At 42.2% G+C, this 20,934-nt stretch overlaps 1 protein-coding gene across 1 annotated transcript in view; it reads left to right on the forward strand.

The window, feature by feature from the left end:
* The window catches only part of alk (ALK receptor tyrosine kinase), a 383,896-nt gene that overhangs the window by 350,469 nt on the left and 12,493 nt on the right, over positions 1-20,934 (forward strand). Inside the window, exons 7-17 of the mRNA XM_031866715.1 lie at positions 6,096-6,230; positions 7,480-7,621; positions 8,728-8,895; positions 9,550-9,648; positions 14,085-14,240; positions 15,330-15,443; positions 17,393-17,579; positions 18,209-18,299; positions 18,527-18,591; positions 18,689-18,818; positions 19,068-19,165. Coding sequence (XP_031722575.1) covers positions 6,096-6,230; positions 7,480-7,621; positions 8,728-8,895; positions 9,550-9,648; positions 14,085-14,240; positions 15,330-15,443; positions 17,393-17,579; positions 18,209-18,299; positions 18,527-18,591; positions 18,689-18,818; positions 19,068-19,165 — 1,385 coding nt within the window. The remainder of the gene's footprint in view (positions 1-6,095; positions 6,231-7,479; positions 7,622-8,727; positions 8,896-9,549; positions 9,649-14,084; positions 14,241-15,329; positions 15,444-17,392; positions 17,580-18,208; positions 18,300-18,526; positions 18,592-18,688; positions 18,819-19,067; positions 19,166-20,934) is intronic.

Consider the following 20,934-nt stretch of genomic DNA (forward strand, 5'->3'; position numbering starts at 1 on the left):
TGAGGAAGACAGTAGCTGTGCAATGAGAAAATAAGATAATGGGAAAATATTTTTATAAATTATAATACATGTAGTGTATTTAAGAAAAATTATTAAATTATAAAATAGATATAACTGTGATTCTGTTTTGGCCAGCAGAGAAGGTCTTGCAGGCCCTGACGGCCCACCACTGGCAGACAGTAGCTGTAGTCAAAGTCTTTTTTTGCTTAGGAAGGTTCCTAACTGAGGGAAATGACCTGTAAGTAAGTGGCAGCCATGATAAGAGCTGGTTGAATTATCTAAATGCTAAGGAAAGGTGCTTCAGTGCTCTCTCTTATCTCCTTTAGCTTAGGGTACACGGGATCATCCTTTCTGAAAGGAAAGGAGATAACGCCGTCCCACGATTCCTTGCTTCAGCAACACTTAAAGCAACGCACCATTCAGCCGTCAATGACATCTGCCGTCGCTGTTTAATTGTGCACTATGGATAGATTAAAAACATCCTTCTTCGGAGATGTGATTCTGTTTTAGACAGTAATCTCTAATTAAATTCTTCCGCATTGAGTTTGTCTCGGTAGCCTACTCATTTTATTTTTGTCATGAATAAAGTTTTCAAAAAGGAAAAACACATCTGTCTGCCATCGTGTAAATGTAATCAGATTCCTAGAGCACCGCGCTCGTCACTTCCTACATTCAAATGAATTGTCTTTGACCTCATGTTGTCCATCGAGGTCAAGGGAAAGACAAAGGACATGATTTAGTTTGACTATTCAACCGCAGTGTGTTGTTAGAGAGGACGAAGGACCCCACCAGCATCCAACTGGACGGTGGCATTTACATGCTGTCAAAATGTGCTGCAGCCCAGCAGCTAATTAGCTGTATGGCCTGCAAACTGACGTTGGCAGTGCCCTTTTCCCCGTTGAATGTTTGTTTGGTGGCTCATTCAACCAGCTACGGTGCAGGACAAGAGGCGTGTCCATGTTTGTCAGTTAGAGTAGAAGGAGACTTCCACAGGAAAGCTAATGTGGGTTGATGCCGAGGCTCTTTTGCTGTGCAGCAGGCTGCTGTTTGCCTCAGTGTGAGCGTCTGCTCTGCCTGTGATAGAATGCTCACTTTACTGCTGTATGCAAGATCTGATTAGCTGTAATGATATAAGGCCTCCATCTACGTAGGCGGAGTGCTATTCCGTTGAATTAATGCAAAACTAGGGAATGCCATCATGAAACCAAGATATATAAATGTCCTCCTTTTGGTTTCTTCTTTCAGAGCAGATACGTAGGCCTATGCTGTAGCAGAGCAAACAAACAGTTGGGCTTTAAAAGGATAGCTATGACATTCTGAAAATCTGGTAATTCTCCTAATGGACAATGATTCACTTTGGATACCCATGCTCTAAAGCATAACATTTTACAGCCACCAACAACTGTTTGAGTCTGCAATGGAAGCTCACAGTGATGTCCCGTTGTCTCTCTGAAGCTGACTTGTGCTCTTTTGCCAGCGGTGGCTGTCATCCATTATGCTATGAGTTACTTCACTGGCAGCAGCACACCGTGCTTCCTCCCCACAGTTCAACACTGAGACTAAAAACCTCACAATCCCTCTAGTCCCCAATGATATCATCCATCATCGGCTATTCACACGCTTTAAAGCTAAGGCTTGTCTGCCACTGTAGTAGAGCGAAAAGGAGTTAGGTGCCAACGTTTTTTGAGAAGAGGAAATTACCAACATCATTCTTCAGTTGTTTGACAAACACAGCAGTAAAATTTACTCCTTTTGTGGAATTCACACATTGTTAGTTTGTGGCATGAAGAAGTGTTTTTATTTCCTTAGGATGACATTGTGATAGGGGGAATCAACCTATATATACCGATATATTGATAACACATTTCTGTATTAATAAGAAAGAAATGTTATAAAACTAAAGACAGCTACAGTATGTCGAAACAGAAGTATCTTCTACGTATTATCTTATCTTATTGATGATCTGCTCAGTTAATTACCCAGTTAGAGCACTTAAAAAAGACAAGTAATCCATAACTAATTGGTATGACGTATCCTCATACAATGGTTTATAAGATAAACTACAGCAAAGTTCTCGAGGTTTCACTCTGGACATGAACAGTGGTCTCCTGGGTGAATGTTCTACGTTGACCCATCTATCCACCCTTGCCTCATCCTTATGTAGACTTTGTCTCTCTTTATATTACGTCACCTGAATACCTGAGAGGCAGCCCTGCACATCCTGGCTCACAATTATGTTAGTTACATACGAATTAGAGTGCATTTCTTTTTGTAGGTTTAAGGATGAACAGTGTTTGGTATTTTGGTCAGCTTCTACAATCCTCCTCCAGCTCCTCCTCCCTCTGATGTTACAGGTTTGTAGCTTACACATTTCTGTGCAATTGAGTTTGTTGGCAAGACAGGAGCAGTCTGGGAGCTTGCAGGTCCCAACACACTTGCAGGCCATAAGTTCCAAGAGGGCCCATTGATGATAAGGGTCCCCACTTCCAGTCCGACATCAGCATACCTGTAAGAATAAGTTGAAGATATTTCTCATCCATTTGAGTGAGGAGCCCAAACATGTAGAAACGACCTATACATATTTATACTATTTATCATAAGCATACATTTTTCATCAGTTGTCAACCCATGTCTTTTGGCTCTGGCATGTCTTGGCATGGTGAATATGCAACTGTTAGCAGTCCGTGCAAGGGGGAAGTAGTCTGGATTCCACTTCACAGCAGGTATAATGCAAATCATTCACATCACAGAGGCTAGATGATGCTTCATGTTCTGAAGACATATGATTCCATATTGCTGTGTAATTCCACTGGTGCGTCCCAGGATGATCCCAGGGATTTAAAGGACTCTCCTGTTGTCCCGTCCTGAATGTTCCTCGTTCATGCAAAAGCACTCTATCACAACCCGTAAAGGCATGTGCACCTACAAGAGCATGAAGGACATGGATCAAATATTGGTGGCTGTGCATTGTGAAAAACACATTAATCCACATCATTATTCAGCATCTGTATTTCACATAAAGTGACTGTTAGTCATTCTACCTGGCGTGATCTGCTCAGTGCAACACACCTCGGCTCCAACAACAACGGCGCATATTATTATTAGTGGATCAGAGCGAAGAGCTGCTTTCTGGGACGCTTCTGAAACGCACTGCGGCTCGTCTGGTAGAATCACAATCCGTGTATACATTTGTTCTATATTGTAACAAACAGCTAGGCTTTTTTTCTGATCATACAATTATTCTTGAGGACCTACGCTGCCTCTGGAAGCCTACAAAGTTGTGTTTAAAAAGGTGTTGGAGCTTGAATTGCTAATTTAAGTCCCCATTAAATCTCAAGCAGAGTGTGTATATGTTGTTTCACCGCTTTCGTTTACAAGTGCTTCAGCAGATCTTGCATCTCCATGTGGACCAGACATAGGTCATCTCCAAGGGGCTGCGCAAGGTTGCTGATCTTGATGTACCATGTCCAATTCTGATTGTCACATTTCTGATACACGAGTCACTTTATCTTCTTAGAGTATCCGAGAAAAAGGACATTCGTATCCTCGCTCACAACGGTGGTTTGATAGCCACTCTGGCTGGCATGATTATCACGTAGGAGCATACGGGTATTTCTAAGATTTCAGCTCTTCAACAACATCGCAGATCGCTGAGACAATAGCCTCTCCACATGTTGCAAATAGCTGCTTGTCCTGAAGCTTTACCTGGTTCTCCGCTATAGCTTCCACTGGTCCGCGTGGAATGTCTGTATATCTAAACAGCTTTCTCTGCACAACACTGTGTCCCTGGGCAATGTTCTTCCATTGAGTGATAATTGCTGAACCATGACTGCCTCTCTCAGCATTCTTGACTGATGTGTATTCCAGTACACATCAGAAGCCACATCTATCTCTTACTGTTTCCTCCTTCATGCATCGCTGGGTTCAACGCAGCGCCAGCAATCTCTCCATCCCCTTTCAGTTTCTTAACAAGGCTCATTCCATCAATGATGCATGCAGAGTGTTCTCCGATATTTTCACCTGCTGATGCTGATTTGGTAAAAACTCTCTTCCAAGAGTGGCCTTGTTAGTGTTCAGCAATGAGCCGTCTGGATTGGAGAGAGCCCAAGGCACTGGACCAAGTGGATGAGCCAGGACATCTTGAAAGTGAAGATCTTGACTTTGCGAAGCAGTGATGATATACCCAAAGAGATCTCTATCTGCTCTCAAGACCACCCGTCTCTCTTGTGCTTGCTTTACTCTATCACTCAGATGTGATGCTTGAGAATGTCTTCGTAGTGTGTTTTCTGATTTTGTCGTATTTTGGTTGCTTAAGAATGAACCCTTTGTATCTACAGAGTGAGTCCCCAGAGCCATGTGTCTACAGTAGCTCAACATGGACAAACTCATAAACTGTCTATATCCTTTCTATATATGTAACACTCTATGCATGTGTAATGTTATGTTGTTGCATATATTGGTACATAAGACTGTACACAAACCTACTAATTGATTCTCTCGGGCGATAATGGCCGAAACAATGATTGTTCCAAAAATGTGTAAAGCTACTCATCTGAAAGGGTTATCATATTTCAAAGAAGCCAATATGTTTACAAACAAACTGGTACCGGTACTGGTGACACCGTAGAAGTAATAGTGTTGGCAGTTGAAAGTTACTAAAATAGATTAAAGTCAGAACAACCTTCATGAGGCAGCTCTAGGTCCCGTTGTGTTTACTGGCTTTGTTTTCAAGAGGTAGAATGTGTAGCTTAGCAGGCAGTTATTAGTTTTTAACACAGTGTGTGTTGAAGTGCTCAGGTCAGACAGCAGAGAGGGACTTTGTGGTTCCAAAGGGAGTTTGAAGTCGATTAAGGTTCCTCTTATTCCCCCCCAGCTGTGACAGCGAGAGACAGAGACTCTCTCCAAAGGGTCGCCCTGAAAGTGATTTGTGCTGTAGAACTGTGTTTTCTCACACCTAGCATTTTGCCCCCCCCTGTACTTACAAATACCCGCTCCTTCTGCCGTGCACGCAGACATACGCAGGTCCTCAAGCACAAACAAACACACATACACACACACACACACACACACACACACACACCTTTGTCCGACACAAGCTCAATCTAAAAAGGAGAAGCTGCAACGACAGAACAGGCTAAGAGGGAGACTCTCAGAACATTTAAATGCACTGCCTTGTACCCCCTCTACCTGTCCATCACTCACTTAAGCCCCGACCCCCACCTGCCTCCCAGCCCCTCAAAGAGAAGCAAGGGAGAGATGAGCGACTGTGAGTGTGTTTGTGTGTATGAGTAAAAACTGAGTGGTGGGGAGAACTCTCTTCCTCTCAGAGGAGGACAGTCAGCATGAGACATCAACTCACAAAACCTCAGCTATGAAAAAGTATCTGCATCTAACATCACTCCAATAACAAAACGTCTACTCTTCAAGTATTTCTTGGACGACTGACTAACTTTATTGATTATCATGATTAATTAAATGAAAACACATTGACAGTATAATCATGTCTGACTGTTTCAACATAAAGTTAAGATAATAAAGATGATTCGTGTTAATGGTATGTAGTAAAAAGGTAACGTGAACCTAAATATATTATCAAGTATAGTAATACAGTTAGAATTGGATATAACATTCATTTAATATACATTTTGTAAACAACCTTTAAAATCTTAGAACAACAATCCGGATCTATTGACACATCTGCAACATAATGAACGATACAGTATTTAGTATGTTGAATTTGTTTTTGTCGAACCTCTTGGACTCATTTCCTCCAATCAGGTTTCAAACTGCATGAAAATCAGCTGCAGAGATTTCTTATTCAGTCAGAAACATGAATCCATCAATGTGCACAGGAAGCTCTTCTACAACAGTCAGTCATGTGAACAGGAAATCAGTAAATACTCAAGCCTCACTGGAATTGTCTTACAAAGGGAACATTGGTCCTTGCCTCTCATATCATGCATCTGGATATTTCTTGGTATTTGCTCACCATTATAATGCTAAAGTCTTAGACTCACAGCAGCTGGAGTTTGGCAACTGCTACGCCCTCTCATACACAACTGGCATGCATGAAGGCAATTCTTTGGTGAACTGAGATCTCTCTCTCTCCCTCGCTGCAGTCCAACGGCATGCTGAATAGGATCTGCCTGGAGCAGAGCGGCCCGATGGTGAACAAAACCCAAGTGAAAGGGGGCGGAGGAGGAGGCGGCGGGGCCACGTATGTGTTCAAGGTGAGGGGGTGCTGAAGGAATGACACTGCACGGAATATGTAGAGATTTTTGCATGAATAATGAAAATGTGTGTCTCAAATATTAAACAAGTCCAGTCTCTCTGTTGCTACAAGTATATGATGCAGGTGTTGGGGATACAGACATGACGAGATCACTGAAATAGTACAGTAGGTCAAAATAAAACATAGTTGAGAAGGTCATATAAAAGTCAAGGTATAACATGTCACTAAAAAGTCACAATACAATACTTATAAAAGTCAGTATAGTATTTCAAGAAAATGTGTTAAAATGTGATATTATAGTAATAATAGCATATAAATTTGGTATATCACGTCATGAAAAAATGTGAGTATAGCATGTCATTAAAAGTAAAGTGTTGGTAGAAGTCAAAAAAGCGTAGTGTAGTATGTCTAAAAGGTTATAGTATAGCATGTCATAAATAGTTATGATATATCAGTAAAAATCTTTATATGTGTGTGTGTGTGTGTGTTGAGACCCTCGTAAGTGATGGCTTGTAATTCAAGTATAGAGTATATAGTATAGCATTTCATGTAATTAAAAAGTAGAATGTGTCATCAAAATCCATAGTACAGTATGTCATAATAAAGTCATAGTATAGGATAACATAAAAGCCATAGGTTAGTATTCCTTAAAAAGTCATAGAATAATATGTCACAGAACATCATAGAATATGTCAAAAGGTCATATTATGAGGTAAAAATTGTATAGCTTGTCATGAAAAGTCTTGGTACAGTTACTCATAACAAGTCATAGTTTGATAGTTTATAAAATACTATAACAAGTTTATACAATAGTAAGCCATACCAAATAAAGGGTAAAGTATGTCATATAGAGAGCTGACCAACATGCCAATCTTCTATAATCCAAAGTATTCCTTTAAAGGAATACTTTCACATTTTAATAATTATGTGCGTTGGCTTTCTTGCACAGAGTAAAATGAAAGGAATTAGGTTTTTGTACGCATTAATCAAACAGCTGCTGGTAGGCAGATTTAGTTTCCTTTGGACGGATCAGCCTAGCTGTCATGTTATGCTAAGCTAAGCTAAGTTAAGCTAACCAACTAGTAGCCCCAGCACCATAATTACCATACAAACATGAGCTGGTATTAATCTTCTCCTTTAACTCTTAGACAGAAAGCAAATACCATCATTTCTCAAAAATGTTGAGGTGTTCATTTTGAAGAGCAGATACCAGCACATGAATCGAACTGTAAACAAAAATCACGCAGGTGGACAAAGAGGTGTATATCCCCCTCATCATCGCTGCTGGGGGAGGTGGCCGGGGCTACAGCAGCCTATCAGAGACCCAGCTGGAGCAGATGGACTATGACCCCAGCCAACCGGGACGCAGCGGGAAGTCAAACGCTGCAGGTACACGACACACCGCTTTGCTATGTGTGTGGGTACCACTTGTATGTGTGTTGTGCGTGTGCAAGGTCCAGGGAGCCAGTGTAGTGAGTGTGAATGAGATGAGCAGATGACTAAATAGCCCACTACGGTGCTGTAGAGTAGCAGGTTTATCTTTCCCCACTTTATGATGAGAAAGGCGTTGTGCATTGTGTTCCCTTCAGCATGCACACACACTAACAAGTTCACAGATAGCCTGAATGTCTACCTGTACTCGTAAACACATCCATTCACCCTGAAGGTGTTATCCTCCGTCTCCATGCGTGTGCTTCTTAGACGTTCCACACTAGGTGTGCCGGTGGTTGTGTTTGGGCAAAAAACAAATCACAGCGTGGCCCTGCTCATGTTTATTCATACGGAGCACTCGGTTCCCCCGTCATAGCTCGGCAGAACTACATGCTCCAATCTACCGGTGGAATGTTCCACCCATGCCCACTGCAGGCTGCATTATTCATGTGCTCAGAGTTGACGAACAGCCCAGAAAACAGAAGTTATTGATTTCCACATCGTCACAAAGCCCAAGGTTTACTTTTGAGGAATCCCTGTGAATGAAAAATGAAATATTTAGCAGGTCTGGCGGGTTTTGTTGCCAGTGTGGTGTGATGTGTATTTATTTTTTTTCATTTGCTATCTCTCAGGCGCCAGAGTGGAAGGGAAATGAAAGGAGGAAAATTAAATTTTCTACTGTTAGAGAATATGGGAGGGAATAGTTTATTAGCTGTGACTTTAATCTCGTGTTACCAGGACTCTTTTATAGGATCTTTATATTTTCAGTCTCTGCTGTAACCAGTGTTGTTATCACTAACAGGGGATTGATGTTTGTGTGTGAGAGAGAATATTGGATACTTTGTGTGTGTGTGTGTGTGTGTGCCTACAATATATACATGCATTTCTGCAGTTTAGCATCTTTTTCCCATAACATTGACCCATTTAAGAGCTCGCTCTCTATGCGTCTCTCTCTCTCTCTCTCACACACACACACACACACACACACACACACACACACACTGATTCCCTCCACAGCGTATTACTTCCGCATTACATCAAAGGTGTGTTGTGTTTGGTGACAGGTGGAGGCGGCGGTTGGAATGACAGGGCTCCTGTCAGTCAGGGGGGCAGACCGCTGGTGCTTGGAGGCCAGGGAGGGCAGGCCTGTCAAAAGTTCTGGCAGACCAGCGGCGGCTTCGGGGGCGGCGGAGGTGGCTGTATGTCGGGCGGTGCCGGCGGAGGCTACAGAGGTTAGTCCGAGAGTGCTGCAAGGCTTTTACTGCAAGTCTGGGGTTTAATAAAAAGCAATCGTGACGAGCTGTCAGATATAACCTCATCTGTGTTTTATAATGAATTTGAAAGGGTGACAGAGTTTATACAGATCAGGGATCCGGTTGAATCCCAGCTGCATGTCCTGTCCCTCCTAACTGCTCGATCAAGTGTGAATCACTCTGGAGTAGACTGAACACAGGATCAAAGTATCGACACCTTGTATCTCCTTGTACTGCGTGTATATCATTCAGCAGTGTGTTTGTCGTATAAGATAATCCTCAGTAGATAACTGGGTCATAACAACAGATGGAAGTACACAGCATAAGGCATGAAAAGACGCAATTATAAATAATAAGAAATATGAATATGGCAAAAAGGGTGGTAGGAACAAATGCAAATAACTGTTACATTAGAATGCATTGGGACACACGAGGATGAAATATGTAAATATGTTAATACAAATCTGTACGATTGGGTGCGATTGTGATTACAGCGGATGATGTGACACTTGCAATCCTCGTGTTTCTGTCCGTGAAATGTGCTTTCAAATGTTTGTGTTCAATCCACGTAGAATACACCATGTGTTGTTTCGTCTGAGGTTTTGTCACTGTGTTTGCCCACCTGGTCTCTAGGTGGTAACACCTCCGTGGACAACAACCCCAAACACGACGGCGACGACGGCACCTCCTTCCTCGGTCCGGAGGGAGAGCCCTTCCTCTACCCTCTGAAAGGTAATGTGATACAGACAAACCAGTCCGCCAATGAACGTCTATTGGCACTTTAAATGAGTTCTTGTTGTGGCGCACCTGACTTGCTTCCTACGGTACGAGCTTTCACAACACATAACCTTGATAGATTTTTACAGCACGATGAGAGTGAGTTGCCTCACCCTGTCAAATCAAAAAGAGGATATTGTAAAAAATGTGCAGCAGCAGATATGGCCAGCCACGGGGATGAGAGTCGGGAGTTTTCCATTCTGACAGAAGACACTCCCAGATTATTTGATTAAAACGCCTCCAGAGCTCGATAAATCCATCTCGTGTAGACCTGTTACACACACACTTGAACTTGACAGGTACTAGAAACACAGTCTGACTGAACATTTCAGCTGGAGCAGTGGCCATCCATATATCATGTAAGACTCCCTCTTCACTCAGCGAAAAGGGGAAAATGTGAAATAGAATTTGAAGTGCTTTTTAGAATTGTCTTCCATCCATTGGGCTGTAGCAGAGTACGCTCTGATATCTCTCTCCCATTGAGCTTTAATAGTGCTCCCACTCCTCAGTTTGTCATCAAATTCGCTTCATTTCCTCCAGCAGAAAAAGACTTCAGAGTGAATTTCAGCTGTAAATTAAACTGAAATTGCAATAGCGTGTTTCAAACCCCACATTATTCTCATTCTTCTCTATTCTCTATTGAGGCTGGTTAACACGTTGCTATATTCTATGTTGTTACTTAAAAAAAGGATATTCCATCCACTATTCAAACTATTTTCACAGTAAAGTTAAGGCCGTTAACTGTTGTGCTGACCAAGCAACAACACCCAAATACACACTTTTGTAGTCTTGGGACAAAGAAAATATAACATTATGTGACAGATAATAAAGATTAACATAAGAAATGTTAAGTCCACATCCATGTGTATAAGGTTCTATGATTAAATGTTTTAGATTCCTGCAGAAGAAACTGTTAACTTTGAAGAAATGTGAGTGTGTGTACATGAAAAGACAGAGAGTGAGTTTGGCAAGATTAATATACTTGGAATTTCCAGAAGGCCAGAATCATTATCATAACACAAAAGGCGGAATATCAAGTGGTAATATCTGCTATTTGATAGATTAAAAGCATGTCGTCTGTGTAAAGGTCAGGGTTAAAAGACATTTGCTGTTTGAAGTTGTAATTACAGACGGCTGCGCCGGTAGTTTCCTCCTCAGCTTGAAGTGGCAGCTTCACCAGCTCAGATAAAAGCAGCAGGTGATGCCGGACAACCGAAAGGCCCAAAAGAGGATCACAAAGCACAGCGTTAATGTTGACACAGGCAACCGGATTGCAATACAGTGTGCCCTAATCCACTGACCACAGGCTGCTCCTAAAGGACACAGACAGGACTACACTGTCATCCAGCATTGTGCGTTACTGGGTGCTGGGAGGCCCTGAGGAAAACATTCATGTTACTAGAGGCCAGGAGAGCTTCAATGAATCCTACTCCTCCTGTATGAAAGAGAAGGATACTGTCTATAAGACCTCAGAAACAAACCTTCCTCCTGTTAACGTAGTCTATAAAAGTCTCCGTCCCTAAATTGGTTAATGCCGAAGTTTAGAAGAATATATTTTCATATGCATTTTCTTGAACTATCCTTCATATTTATAAATATTTTGAATTTGATAGAGGTCATTGTAGAGGCTAAGGCCCAGCTCACTTAGATCTATTACCTCCATTCATTTCTTTAAGGCATCTCTTCTTACTTATTTACTAATTATACTTGAGACATGGCAATAATTCAGGGCTAACGTCTCGGTGCATGTGAATGTACAGACTTGTATGGTATGCAGACATTAACTGCATGTATTCTGACTCTTTTAGTGCAACGGCTTGTCTAGGGAGAGCCTTTGTTTGTGTATTCTTGTCCTGTGTTACCTTTCCTGTTCTGTATTTTCTGTTTCTTAGTGTTAAGGACCTCCTTTGAAGTCAAGGGGTTAATCCCTCTAATACAATTACATTTTCCATGTTCATGGCAATTCAAGAAATTCATTATTCAACAAGCTTAAAGGAGGAAAACGATTCATCCGTATACTTGTCTAGCTTTGATAGTTTAACTGTTTCTCCATTACCATTATATCTTTAAAAATATTGGTAAAATTCTTTAGAGGAATCATCTTCAGCTTTTTATTCAAGATCCACAACACGGAGCATCACACCCACGCATCAGTATGCAGTCGACATTTGTACTTCAGCCATTTGTATTCTTCCGTCGAATCCTTTCAACTGTTTCTGGGTTAGATTTATGTATTTGCACTTATAAAGCTGATAACGGAATGATGAGAGAAAACAGATTCTGCAGATGAGTGCGTTTGCTTTGCTTACTAAACAGCACAAGCCTTCACAGGCAGCCCATAACTAATTCATGTTGGCCTGATTCTCACTTGCGCTTGCTGTAGTTTATGATTAAGAAAATTGTTTCTTTTTAAAATAAATGAAGTTTCTATGGCGGAATGAGCAGCTGTCTTTGAAGGCGGAGAGTCTGCAGGTTTGGTTCCAGCCAAGATCACAGCAGATCAATCACCCATTAGCACACCTTCAGTTCCAGTTAGTGCATTGGTTCAGTTTAAGAGAAGCTCCAATGAGCCCTCAGCACAAGGACGCACCCTGGCCCGACTCATGTGCTGCTGCAGGGCACTGCTGGTGAAATTAAAGACGAGAGCTGTGCCAGTAGACCTGTTGACCACGAATACAATTCTGATGCAATGCAGAATGGTGTTTGAACTCCAGTGCTACTTTACAGATTCATATTAATTTTTGAATGACAAAAAAACATCAGAGAAGTGTGAGGTTGTGAGGTGTTAGTTATTATTGACACTGTGATCTTTTTAATGGTGGCGAGTATAAATTCTAGAAAAGCCGTCCTCAAACATGTTCAAATTAGGATCCTGTGTGCAGGGTTCGTACGGTCATGGAAAACCTGGAAAAGTCATGGAATTTTAAAATGGTTATTTCCAGGCCTGGAAAAGTCATGGTAAAAAATAAAATCCCAAAAGTTTTGGAAAAGTCATGGAAATGTGTTATATTCATATTTTCATGTCGTTCATTTATGGTGAGTTGCCAGCCAGCGTTTCTCAGATTGGAGTGAGACGAGGAGAAAATGTGATGTGATCTTCGCAATAGAACATCTTTGACGTGTCGAGTCTTGGCCAATCAGCGTTCAGATGTGTACAGCGTCTTCATTTCCCTCCGTTAAAGTTTAATTTACGTTATGTTCCATTACAGGTCAGACTTGCTGGGTTAAGTTAACGTCCACTGCATGCGGAACTTTGTCGACTGTTAACGTTCGTCATTATCGCGATTTAGAAGGAAAAAACGTAACGTGATGAAACATGCAGCCCCCCCATGTTCCGGTTCAGTTCACGCGGTCACTCATTAACGTTAAACCGGAACACCAGCGCATCTGGTTGCAGGTTGTTGTTTTTTTTTAACTCAAAGTAGAATGAGGATGATTTCGTGGTCAGAATAACTTTCATGACCACGATGATGAGGCCCAGATACTGATGAGATGATGAGGTCAAAGAGCTCCAGGGAGAGGAGGCTGTTTGTGTAGCGCAGCTTGACGCAGGGCTGAGCTGTGAGTGGAGCTGGGCCTGGATAAAGGTGGAGGTCTAAACAGACATGAGTACAGCTTCCTGCTGTCACAGTGTTTTAAATACATTGATAATAAGGCAGGTTATGCTAAATGCAGCCTCTGCTCCAAGGAGATGAACTACAGCAACAAGGGCTCACATGTCCTCTCATCACACTGTACACACTGTTCACTGTAATGACCACAGACAGTGGACTAACAGTCACAACAGTCCCACGTTGCTCCCAAGAGCCCTGAAGTAATGAGGGTTAAGGTGCCTGTACCTTCATTTCAGCAGGTTACTAATGCAGAGGTGTGTATAGATCACAGCTATTATTTTACTCTTGATAAACTACCATAGCCAGAGTAGATTATCATTTTCATTTAAATAATTGAACTGGATTGAATGCATATTAATTGCAAATAGAAGATAGGCCACAATTCCAACAGCTGTACAGTAACAGTGGAAGTTAATATTAGGCCATACAGTAACAGGGTTCAATGAAACATTTGCACTACAAAAGGGAAAGCAATATGTGCACTAGCTGGATGCTACTACCTACTAAAGCTCTTATGGATGTGTCGGTGTCAACCAGAGTATATTTATAAATGTTTATTCTTTTAATCAAACTATTGTCTCTCATTCGTTTGTGTCATTTAAGGTATACTGTATGCTTTGGAATTGTCATTGTTAGTTTAAATACTACATTTTCTCACTTTTTCATGTATACACCGAGATTTCACAAAATGTTTGGTCATGGAAATTTGGTTTAAAGTCATGGAAAAGTCATGGAAATCCATTGGTCAAAATGTGTATTGTGTGTGTGTGTGTGAAGCTATGGAGGGGGATGGCGAGGTGATCATCAGTCCGGTGCAGAACTGCAGCCACTGCGACAGCGACGAATGTCACGAGACCAAGGCCGGCATCGTCTGCTACTGTGATGAAGGCCTGATTCTGGCGCCAGACGGGGTGTCCTGCATCAACGCCACAGGTCTGACATGGAGAACTGCACACACAACACAATGGAGGACCCTCTTTTCTCCACACAAGTGTGTGGAATTAATCCAACCGCAGAAAAGACTTAAGCTGAATGTAATTGTACCTGTAATAGACTGTGACTCAGTGAGCAGTTGATGAATTAATCTGCAGAAGTAATTAAGCCTGGAAGGCTCTGCACTTAATGGCATCTTTATCTGAGGAAAGGTTGGCTTCTTTTAAACTGTGCTTTAATCATTCATAATATAATCAATCCCTAGCATAAGTTAAGCCATTAATAAACAATGGGTACACCTATAACAGTATTAGCTGCTCTGTGATGTATCTCTGTGCTACAACCAGATAAAAGCTCTTTCTCTTATCATGCGAAGGATTTAGGCTGAAAGGCAACAGCTGGATACTCATGTAGTGATATTGTACATATTGTATTGAAGGCATTTCACAACGGGCTTCATTATCCTGCGACTGGCTCTGTGCATTAGACCATTTCAACCTAAAAACATCTGTATTCACACATGTGCCGTGTCTTCTCCCTGGGATAAACTGCAACAAAGGAGTGTAGACAACCCCCCCTCTGGACCTAGAGTTGCCCCTTCAATTATGATTTGTAATCTCAGATGAATCCCGAGTACGTGAATGTAGATCTGAAATGAATTAATGTGGCGGAATGTCTCTTTATAATGTGAAGCAAAATAACGGGGCTATTACCATTTCAATGCTATCTTCATGACCTAGAGTTTCTCCTTGCACTATGATTTGCAAATCTGTTCTCAGTAATGACGAGCAATAGATAATTCTATGATGCTAGGTCAAAAAAGGTCACAATCTCAATACGGTCTCTCTCTCTCGCTCTCTGTGTGCAGATTCCTTTCTTTCCCCTGAGCTTAGACAAGTGCAGTGAGATCTCCCCCCCTGCCCCTGAAAAGGGAATTGACATGCACTGGCGTTGCTGTTCCTAAGCTCTGTTGTGTCATCGCTTTTACATCATTAATTAAGTGGGGGATCAGAGTGGCGAAGTGAATGTTAATACTCCTCTGGGGGAAGATAACAACTGTGGGACGCTGTTGTTTCCTTTGCCCTGCAGAGGTGTCCCTGCTGCCCCCCCAGCCGTCTCTCTCCCACCTGGCGCTGGGTCTGTCTGTGGGCACCTCCGCCCTCATCGCCGCCCTGCTGCTGGCTGTGTCCGGGGTCATGATAAGTGAGTCAGCGTGCTCGTAAAGAGACTAAGTGTTGACGGATCATTTGTTATTTAGTCTTAGTTGTAGTCCTGAGATGAATGTCCGTGTTATGATCGATCATATTTAGTTAACCGTATCCTGTTTTTATTTTATTTTTTTATATAAGTTGACTAAAAGTCTGGATATTGTAGCCTCATGACTATATATTTAGCCTTATATTTTAGTCATTTTCTAATTCGATAGAACAGTTCAGTCAATCTAGTCGCTTGTTCATCCTTTCATTTATAACATTGTGAATGTGTGCATGTGCGTATTGTGTAACTTATGGTTCAAGCTAAATGCTACATAATATGGTGTGATATGTGCCTGAGTGCGGTTCTTGGATCAACAACATGTTAACTGATATGATAACGCTGTCATATGTTTGTGGGAGACACTGTTTATCTCACAGTACTGTACTTATTTTAACCCATACATGATCTTGTCCTAAACCAACCAAGCAGCTTTCGTGCCAAAACCTAAACAAGTACTTTTGGGAAACCTAAACCAAACAGAGTAGTTTTGGCAGCTAAACTTAACCAGGAGGTATTTTTTGCACCTAAACCCAACTAAGTACTTTGGTCACCTGAACCTAGCGGAGTAGTTTTGGTGCCTAATCCTAGAACTGTGTGTACTTAGCGTGTGCTGGAGTACTGTGCACGTGCAGATAGACTTCCTTGGCACAGGATACGAAACTGACACGCTCAGCACAAGAAACGGAACTGCTGCATTGATGGTCTAATATTTTGTGTATTTTCTTTTTGTCAATGAAAATGAGATATTGTAGAAGAGATATTATCCAAACATTTTAATCTCTTCTTTTTCCGTCAACACCATTGCATGTTGATATAGTTACTGTTAGTGTTTTATGACGTCAGTCTCGTCTCACGGTGTTGTAAAAAAACGGTTGTTGACGATCATAGTTTTTCTTTACTGGACTGGACTGTGCTGCTAAATGCCTGAGAGTTGTACATTACATTAGTATTTGTATTTACTGCTTCAATTTGTCCAATAGACACATATTCTCTCTCTCATATACACACACATATATATAAAGTTCCCCAGTGTCTGGTCTCTCAGACGGCCCTCAGCAGGTTGTTGAAGTGAACCTCGCGGCCAACGCAGACGTACGTCTGCTCGACTGCTTTCAGGCTATTACAGCCAGACATAAGCACTCATTGAGACATCATCTCTTCCACACACACACACACACACACACAGTCTCCCACCTACACAAGTGCACACACATTAGCAAGACGAGGCGGGAACTGAGGTGATGAATGAAATGCGCTAATGATGGATGGCTGCTCAGCCGGCGGCTGACAGCACTGCTACATTAGAAAGCACTTGGTAAATAAATAACTCCCCTGCACACACACGTAAGCATACACACATAAACAATTCTCCCTGCAACTAATGTGTTTTCCAGCTCACGTAGAGGCTTCCAGCACTATAGAGTGTGTGATGTGTGTGATGTGTGTGTGCGTGAGAGAAGAAAAACGTCTTCATACAATGGGCTGCTCTACGTTAAAGGTGCATTTGTTTAAAGGAGGAGGTGCAACCTGTCTTGGTTTTATGCATACTGCTGCCATACACATGTGATGGTACAAATCTACAAGACCTTTTCAAACACTGAGGGTCTAATTCGGGAACATTATTTATGTGAATCATTTAGAAAGACAAATCTGTCATCAGATAGAGAGGAATCAATATTTCACAGACACAAAGGAATTGTAATTCATAACAAAATGCTGTTGTACAAGCAAAAGGTCTTAAGAGGAATAATAATAGAGAAGCTTTGTGTGCTTTGGCTGCCAGCAATCATTTTCTACAAGAAGATGTGTTAAAGGCTTTGTTTGCATTTTTCTTTTTTTAAATTGCAGATATCTCAGTAGTGGAGTTAAAGTCTTTTCCTTTGTTATCCCGCCAGTGTACAGACGTAAACACACAGAGCTGCAGTCTATTCAGCTGGAGCTGCAGAGTCCAGACTGCAAGCTCAGTAAGCTGCGGGCGTCCACCATCATGACCGACTACAACCCCAACTACTGCTTCGCCGGCAAGACGGCGTCGGTCAACGACCTGAAGGAAGTACCGCGGCGCAACATCTCCCTCACCAGGTACAAGAGCCGACACTATGATCTCATCGCTACAGAAAGACTGCGTGAACCAGTTCAGTACCAGTTAAATACACTCTGACTCGAGCAGGATGTGAACGAACAGGGCAGATGAAGCTGTTCACTGCAATTGTAATGAAAATCCAGTCGCACCAACTATTTCAATAGGGTGGACTCATAAACACAGCATGATGTGAGAGGTAGCAGTTTCAATAAAGCCTGAAATATTAAAGTCTTCTAAAGTATGGGTCTACTGCAGTCATTCAGCAGGGCTCTTTTTATCATGTGATTATAGTTCACCAGTTTATCGTTCTGGTTCTTAATCTTTGTAATTAATTATTTTTCTTGCACCTAGATTTATTCACGCCATGAATCAAGTTAAATGGCTGCAAAGGTTGAAATCCAAACTATAATTTGGTGTCAAAGTTCACCATCGCCTCATCACCTGGTGAATCGCAAATTTATAAAATGGACGAGCATGGCTGCTGAGCTGTTGATTTTCTTCCATTGCTCTCATTTCTTTACCGAGTACTGCACATGTGGTCATGCTGCTGGCTGCTGCCAATGCCTTCAGCTCAATGTCAATTCAATGAGAATGAAATAATACAAAATAAATGTGTTTGTGTCTCCAGGGGCCTGGGTCATGGTGCTTTCGGTGAAGTCTATGAAGGGCTGGCAGTGGGGATACCAGGTGAACCGAGCCCACTGCAAATGGCAGTCAAGGTGACCTTTGGATCAAGACTTTTTTTTCACGGGGACTTGTAAACTAATTTTTAGTCCACATTGTACTAAGAATAACTTTACTTAGGATAGGAAGCGAAGGAGTTGAAGTACCTCTGGGTTTTGTTCAATGGATTGTGAGATGGACGTAAGCAGTGATGGAGGCTGTATATAGAACTTCTAGCCATTCATTGCACTGAGAATCCTATTTGTTTTTGTATTCACAATAGACCCTTCCTGAGGTTTGCTCTGAGCAAGACGAATTGGACTTCCTCATGGAGGCTCTAATTATCAGGTAAGCCACTTAGACAACTAACAGAATTCTGTCTCTCCAACGCTGCCAACAAAGCCATTTCTGATGCACTCTCTCTGCTGCGTTTATGTCCCTGCAGTAAGTTCAGCCACCAGAACATTGTGCGCTGTATAGGAGTCAGTCTGCAGGCCATGCCAAGGTTCATCCTGTTGGAGCTGATGACCGGAGGAGACCTCAAGTCTTTCCTGAGGGAGACCAGACCCCGGCTGGTGAGACACGCCCAACTGCATATCATTGAAAAGTGCATTATCTATTATTTGAACCACCTTAAGCTACGACTGTTCTCGTAATTGAAGCCCAGAATTGAAGCCACTATGATCCAAGTTAGATCAACCAGATTTTCAAACTCGTAATTTTACAACCACAATGTGTACTACCTCTGATTTATTTCTAAATCTGCCTCAGATATAATCACTAACATTGGATTCTGGGTATTTCTCTATTTCTTATGTGATCAGGAGCACCCGTCCAGCCTGACCATGGTGGACCTCCTCAGTGTGGCCAGAGACATCGCAAAGGGCTGCCAGTATCTGGAGGAGAACCAATTTATACACAGGTACTTCACCAGACGACCTCACATTCTGCACATGAATGTGCCAAACCACCAGTAAAACACAGCACATGGTTGTATTCCTCCTACCTAAACAGATTACAGAGAGAAAATACAACACACATGATTATGCATATACATATGGAATGCAAAGGACAACAAACACAGTCCAGATTCATTTGCTGACTTCTACTCAGAATTAAGAGTTGACTGCATCCGTCCAGGCGTAACATATGGACTCTGCATGCCTTTTGCCTTTCATATGATAGCAGAAAGGACAAGTGATGAGTTTAGCAGAGCAGCCAGATGGGATAGCCGGCTTGCCTTTTTACGGTCCGTATCCAAGGCACAAGTCTCCTTCTATATCCATATTCACAGCTTTTGGTGAACCCGAGGAGAAAGAATTGAAATAAATCCATCTCCTTCATGGATGTCTAGTGCAGAAAGTCAAGTACATGTCAAAAAGGTCAAAGTTTCTCCCACAATCACATCAAGACAATTAAAGTGCATTCCTCTTCCTTCATGTCTCTTTTTGACTTCCTATGAATTGGCCAATGACAAACGAGGCCTATTAAAGCGTGTTTGCCCTAACGTGGCACAGCAAAGCCCCATCAATCCGTCTAATGGCCGACTCTTCTTTGGAGGCTTGTGAGCTTCTATACAGGCCGTTTTTCTGCCTTCAAACCTGTATTAAAATTCATCCTAACACTGTCCTTGAGGCTAATTTCTATTTTTATGGAGGTGTGTTTACCCGGGGTCGAGTAAAGGGCAGGTGAACGAGGTAGGGCGGAGGAGTAGCCGCTCCTCAGAAAAGGCAGCCTTTTCTCAGGGATTACAGGGTCGAGTGATGTGAACTGTGGTGTGTTCCAACAACTTTAATGCTGTCTGAGAATAACTTACTCTGGCTTTTGTCTGTTTCTATCCAACTCACTCCCAACTTGTTTAATACGGCAGCTTGGTCCGGACCTTGACATCACTTTTCAACACACTGGTCCCCCTTTAGCACTTTGACCTCCTCAATAAAGAGGCAGCTGCCCCGCCTCCTGAAGACCAGCTACTGCTGGGCCTAATAGCATCACTGACATTTTCAACATAGTACTGTGACAAGAGGGTGTTCCCACCTGCCTCAGACAGCCAACATTGTTCCTGTACCTAAAACGTCTGCTGTGTCCGGTCTAAATGTCTACCGCCCGGTGGCACTCACCCCATCTTTGAGAAACTGGTTCTCCAGCACATCATAAACAACATCCCAGCCAGCCTGGACCCTCACCAGTTTGCATACAGAGCCAAGTGTGCTCAGCCCCCTCCTGTACAGTCGCAGTACACCCACGACTGCTTCCCCTGACACGAAGAGAACTCTGTGCCAAGTTTTTGTTAACTTCTACAGAGGAGCAATAGAAAGCATCTTGACTACAAACCTTACAAACTGTCAAGGGATGTGCATTGCCCAAGACAATAGGGGCTCTACATCATTAGCACCCATCTATTGAGAATCAGTGATGTTGGTGTGATATTATATTGTTTTAATATTCCTTATAAAAGACAATACCTACCCCCGTTCACCATGCTGCCGTCTGGCGAGATGTAGAGAAGAATCAGCTGCAGTACCACCGGACTACAGAGCAGCATCTTCCCTCCAGTCACACTGATAAATTCATCCTCCACCCTCCACCACATGATATAGGTTTTGTTTGTGTTTATATTTCTTACATAGCAAAATGTGACAACAAAACGCATTTTGTATGAGAACAAATGAACCTTGTAACTTGTAACCT

This window comes from Anarrhichthys ocellatus, unplaced genomic scaffold (assembly GCF_004355925.1).
Source record: "Anarrhichthys ocellatus isolate YVR2014 unplaced genomic scaffold, GSC_Weel_1.0 scaffold36, whole genome shotgun sequence".
In the NCBI taxonomy this organism is placed as follows: domain Eukaryota; kingdom Metazoa; phylum Chordata; class Actinopteri; order Perciformes; family Anarhichadidae; genus Anarrhichthys; species Anarrhichthys ocellatus.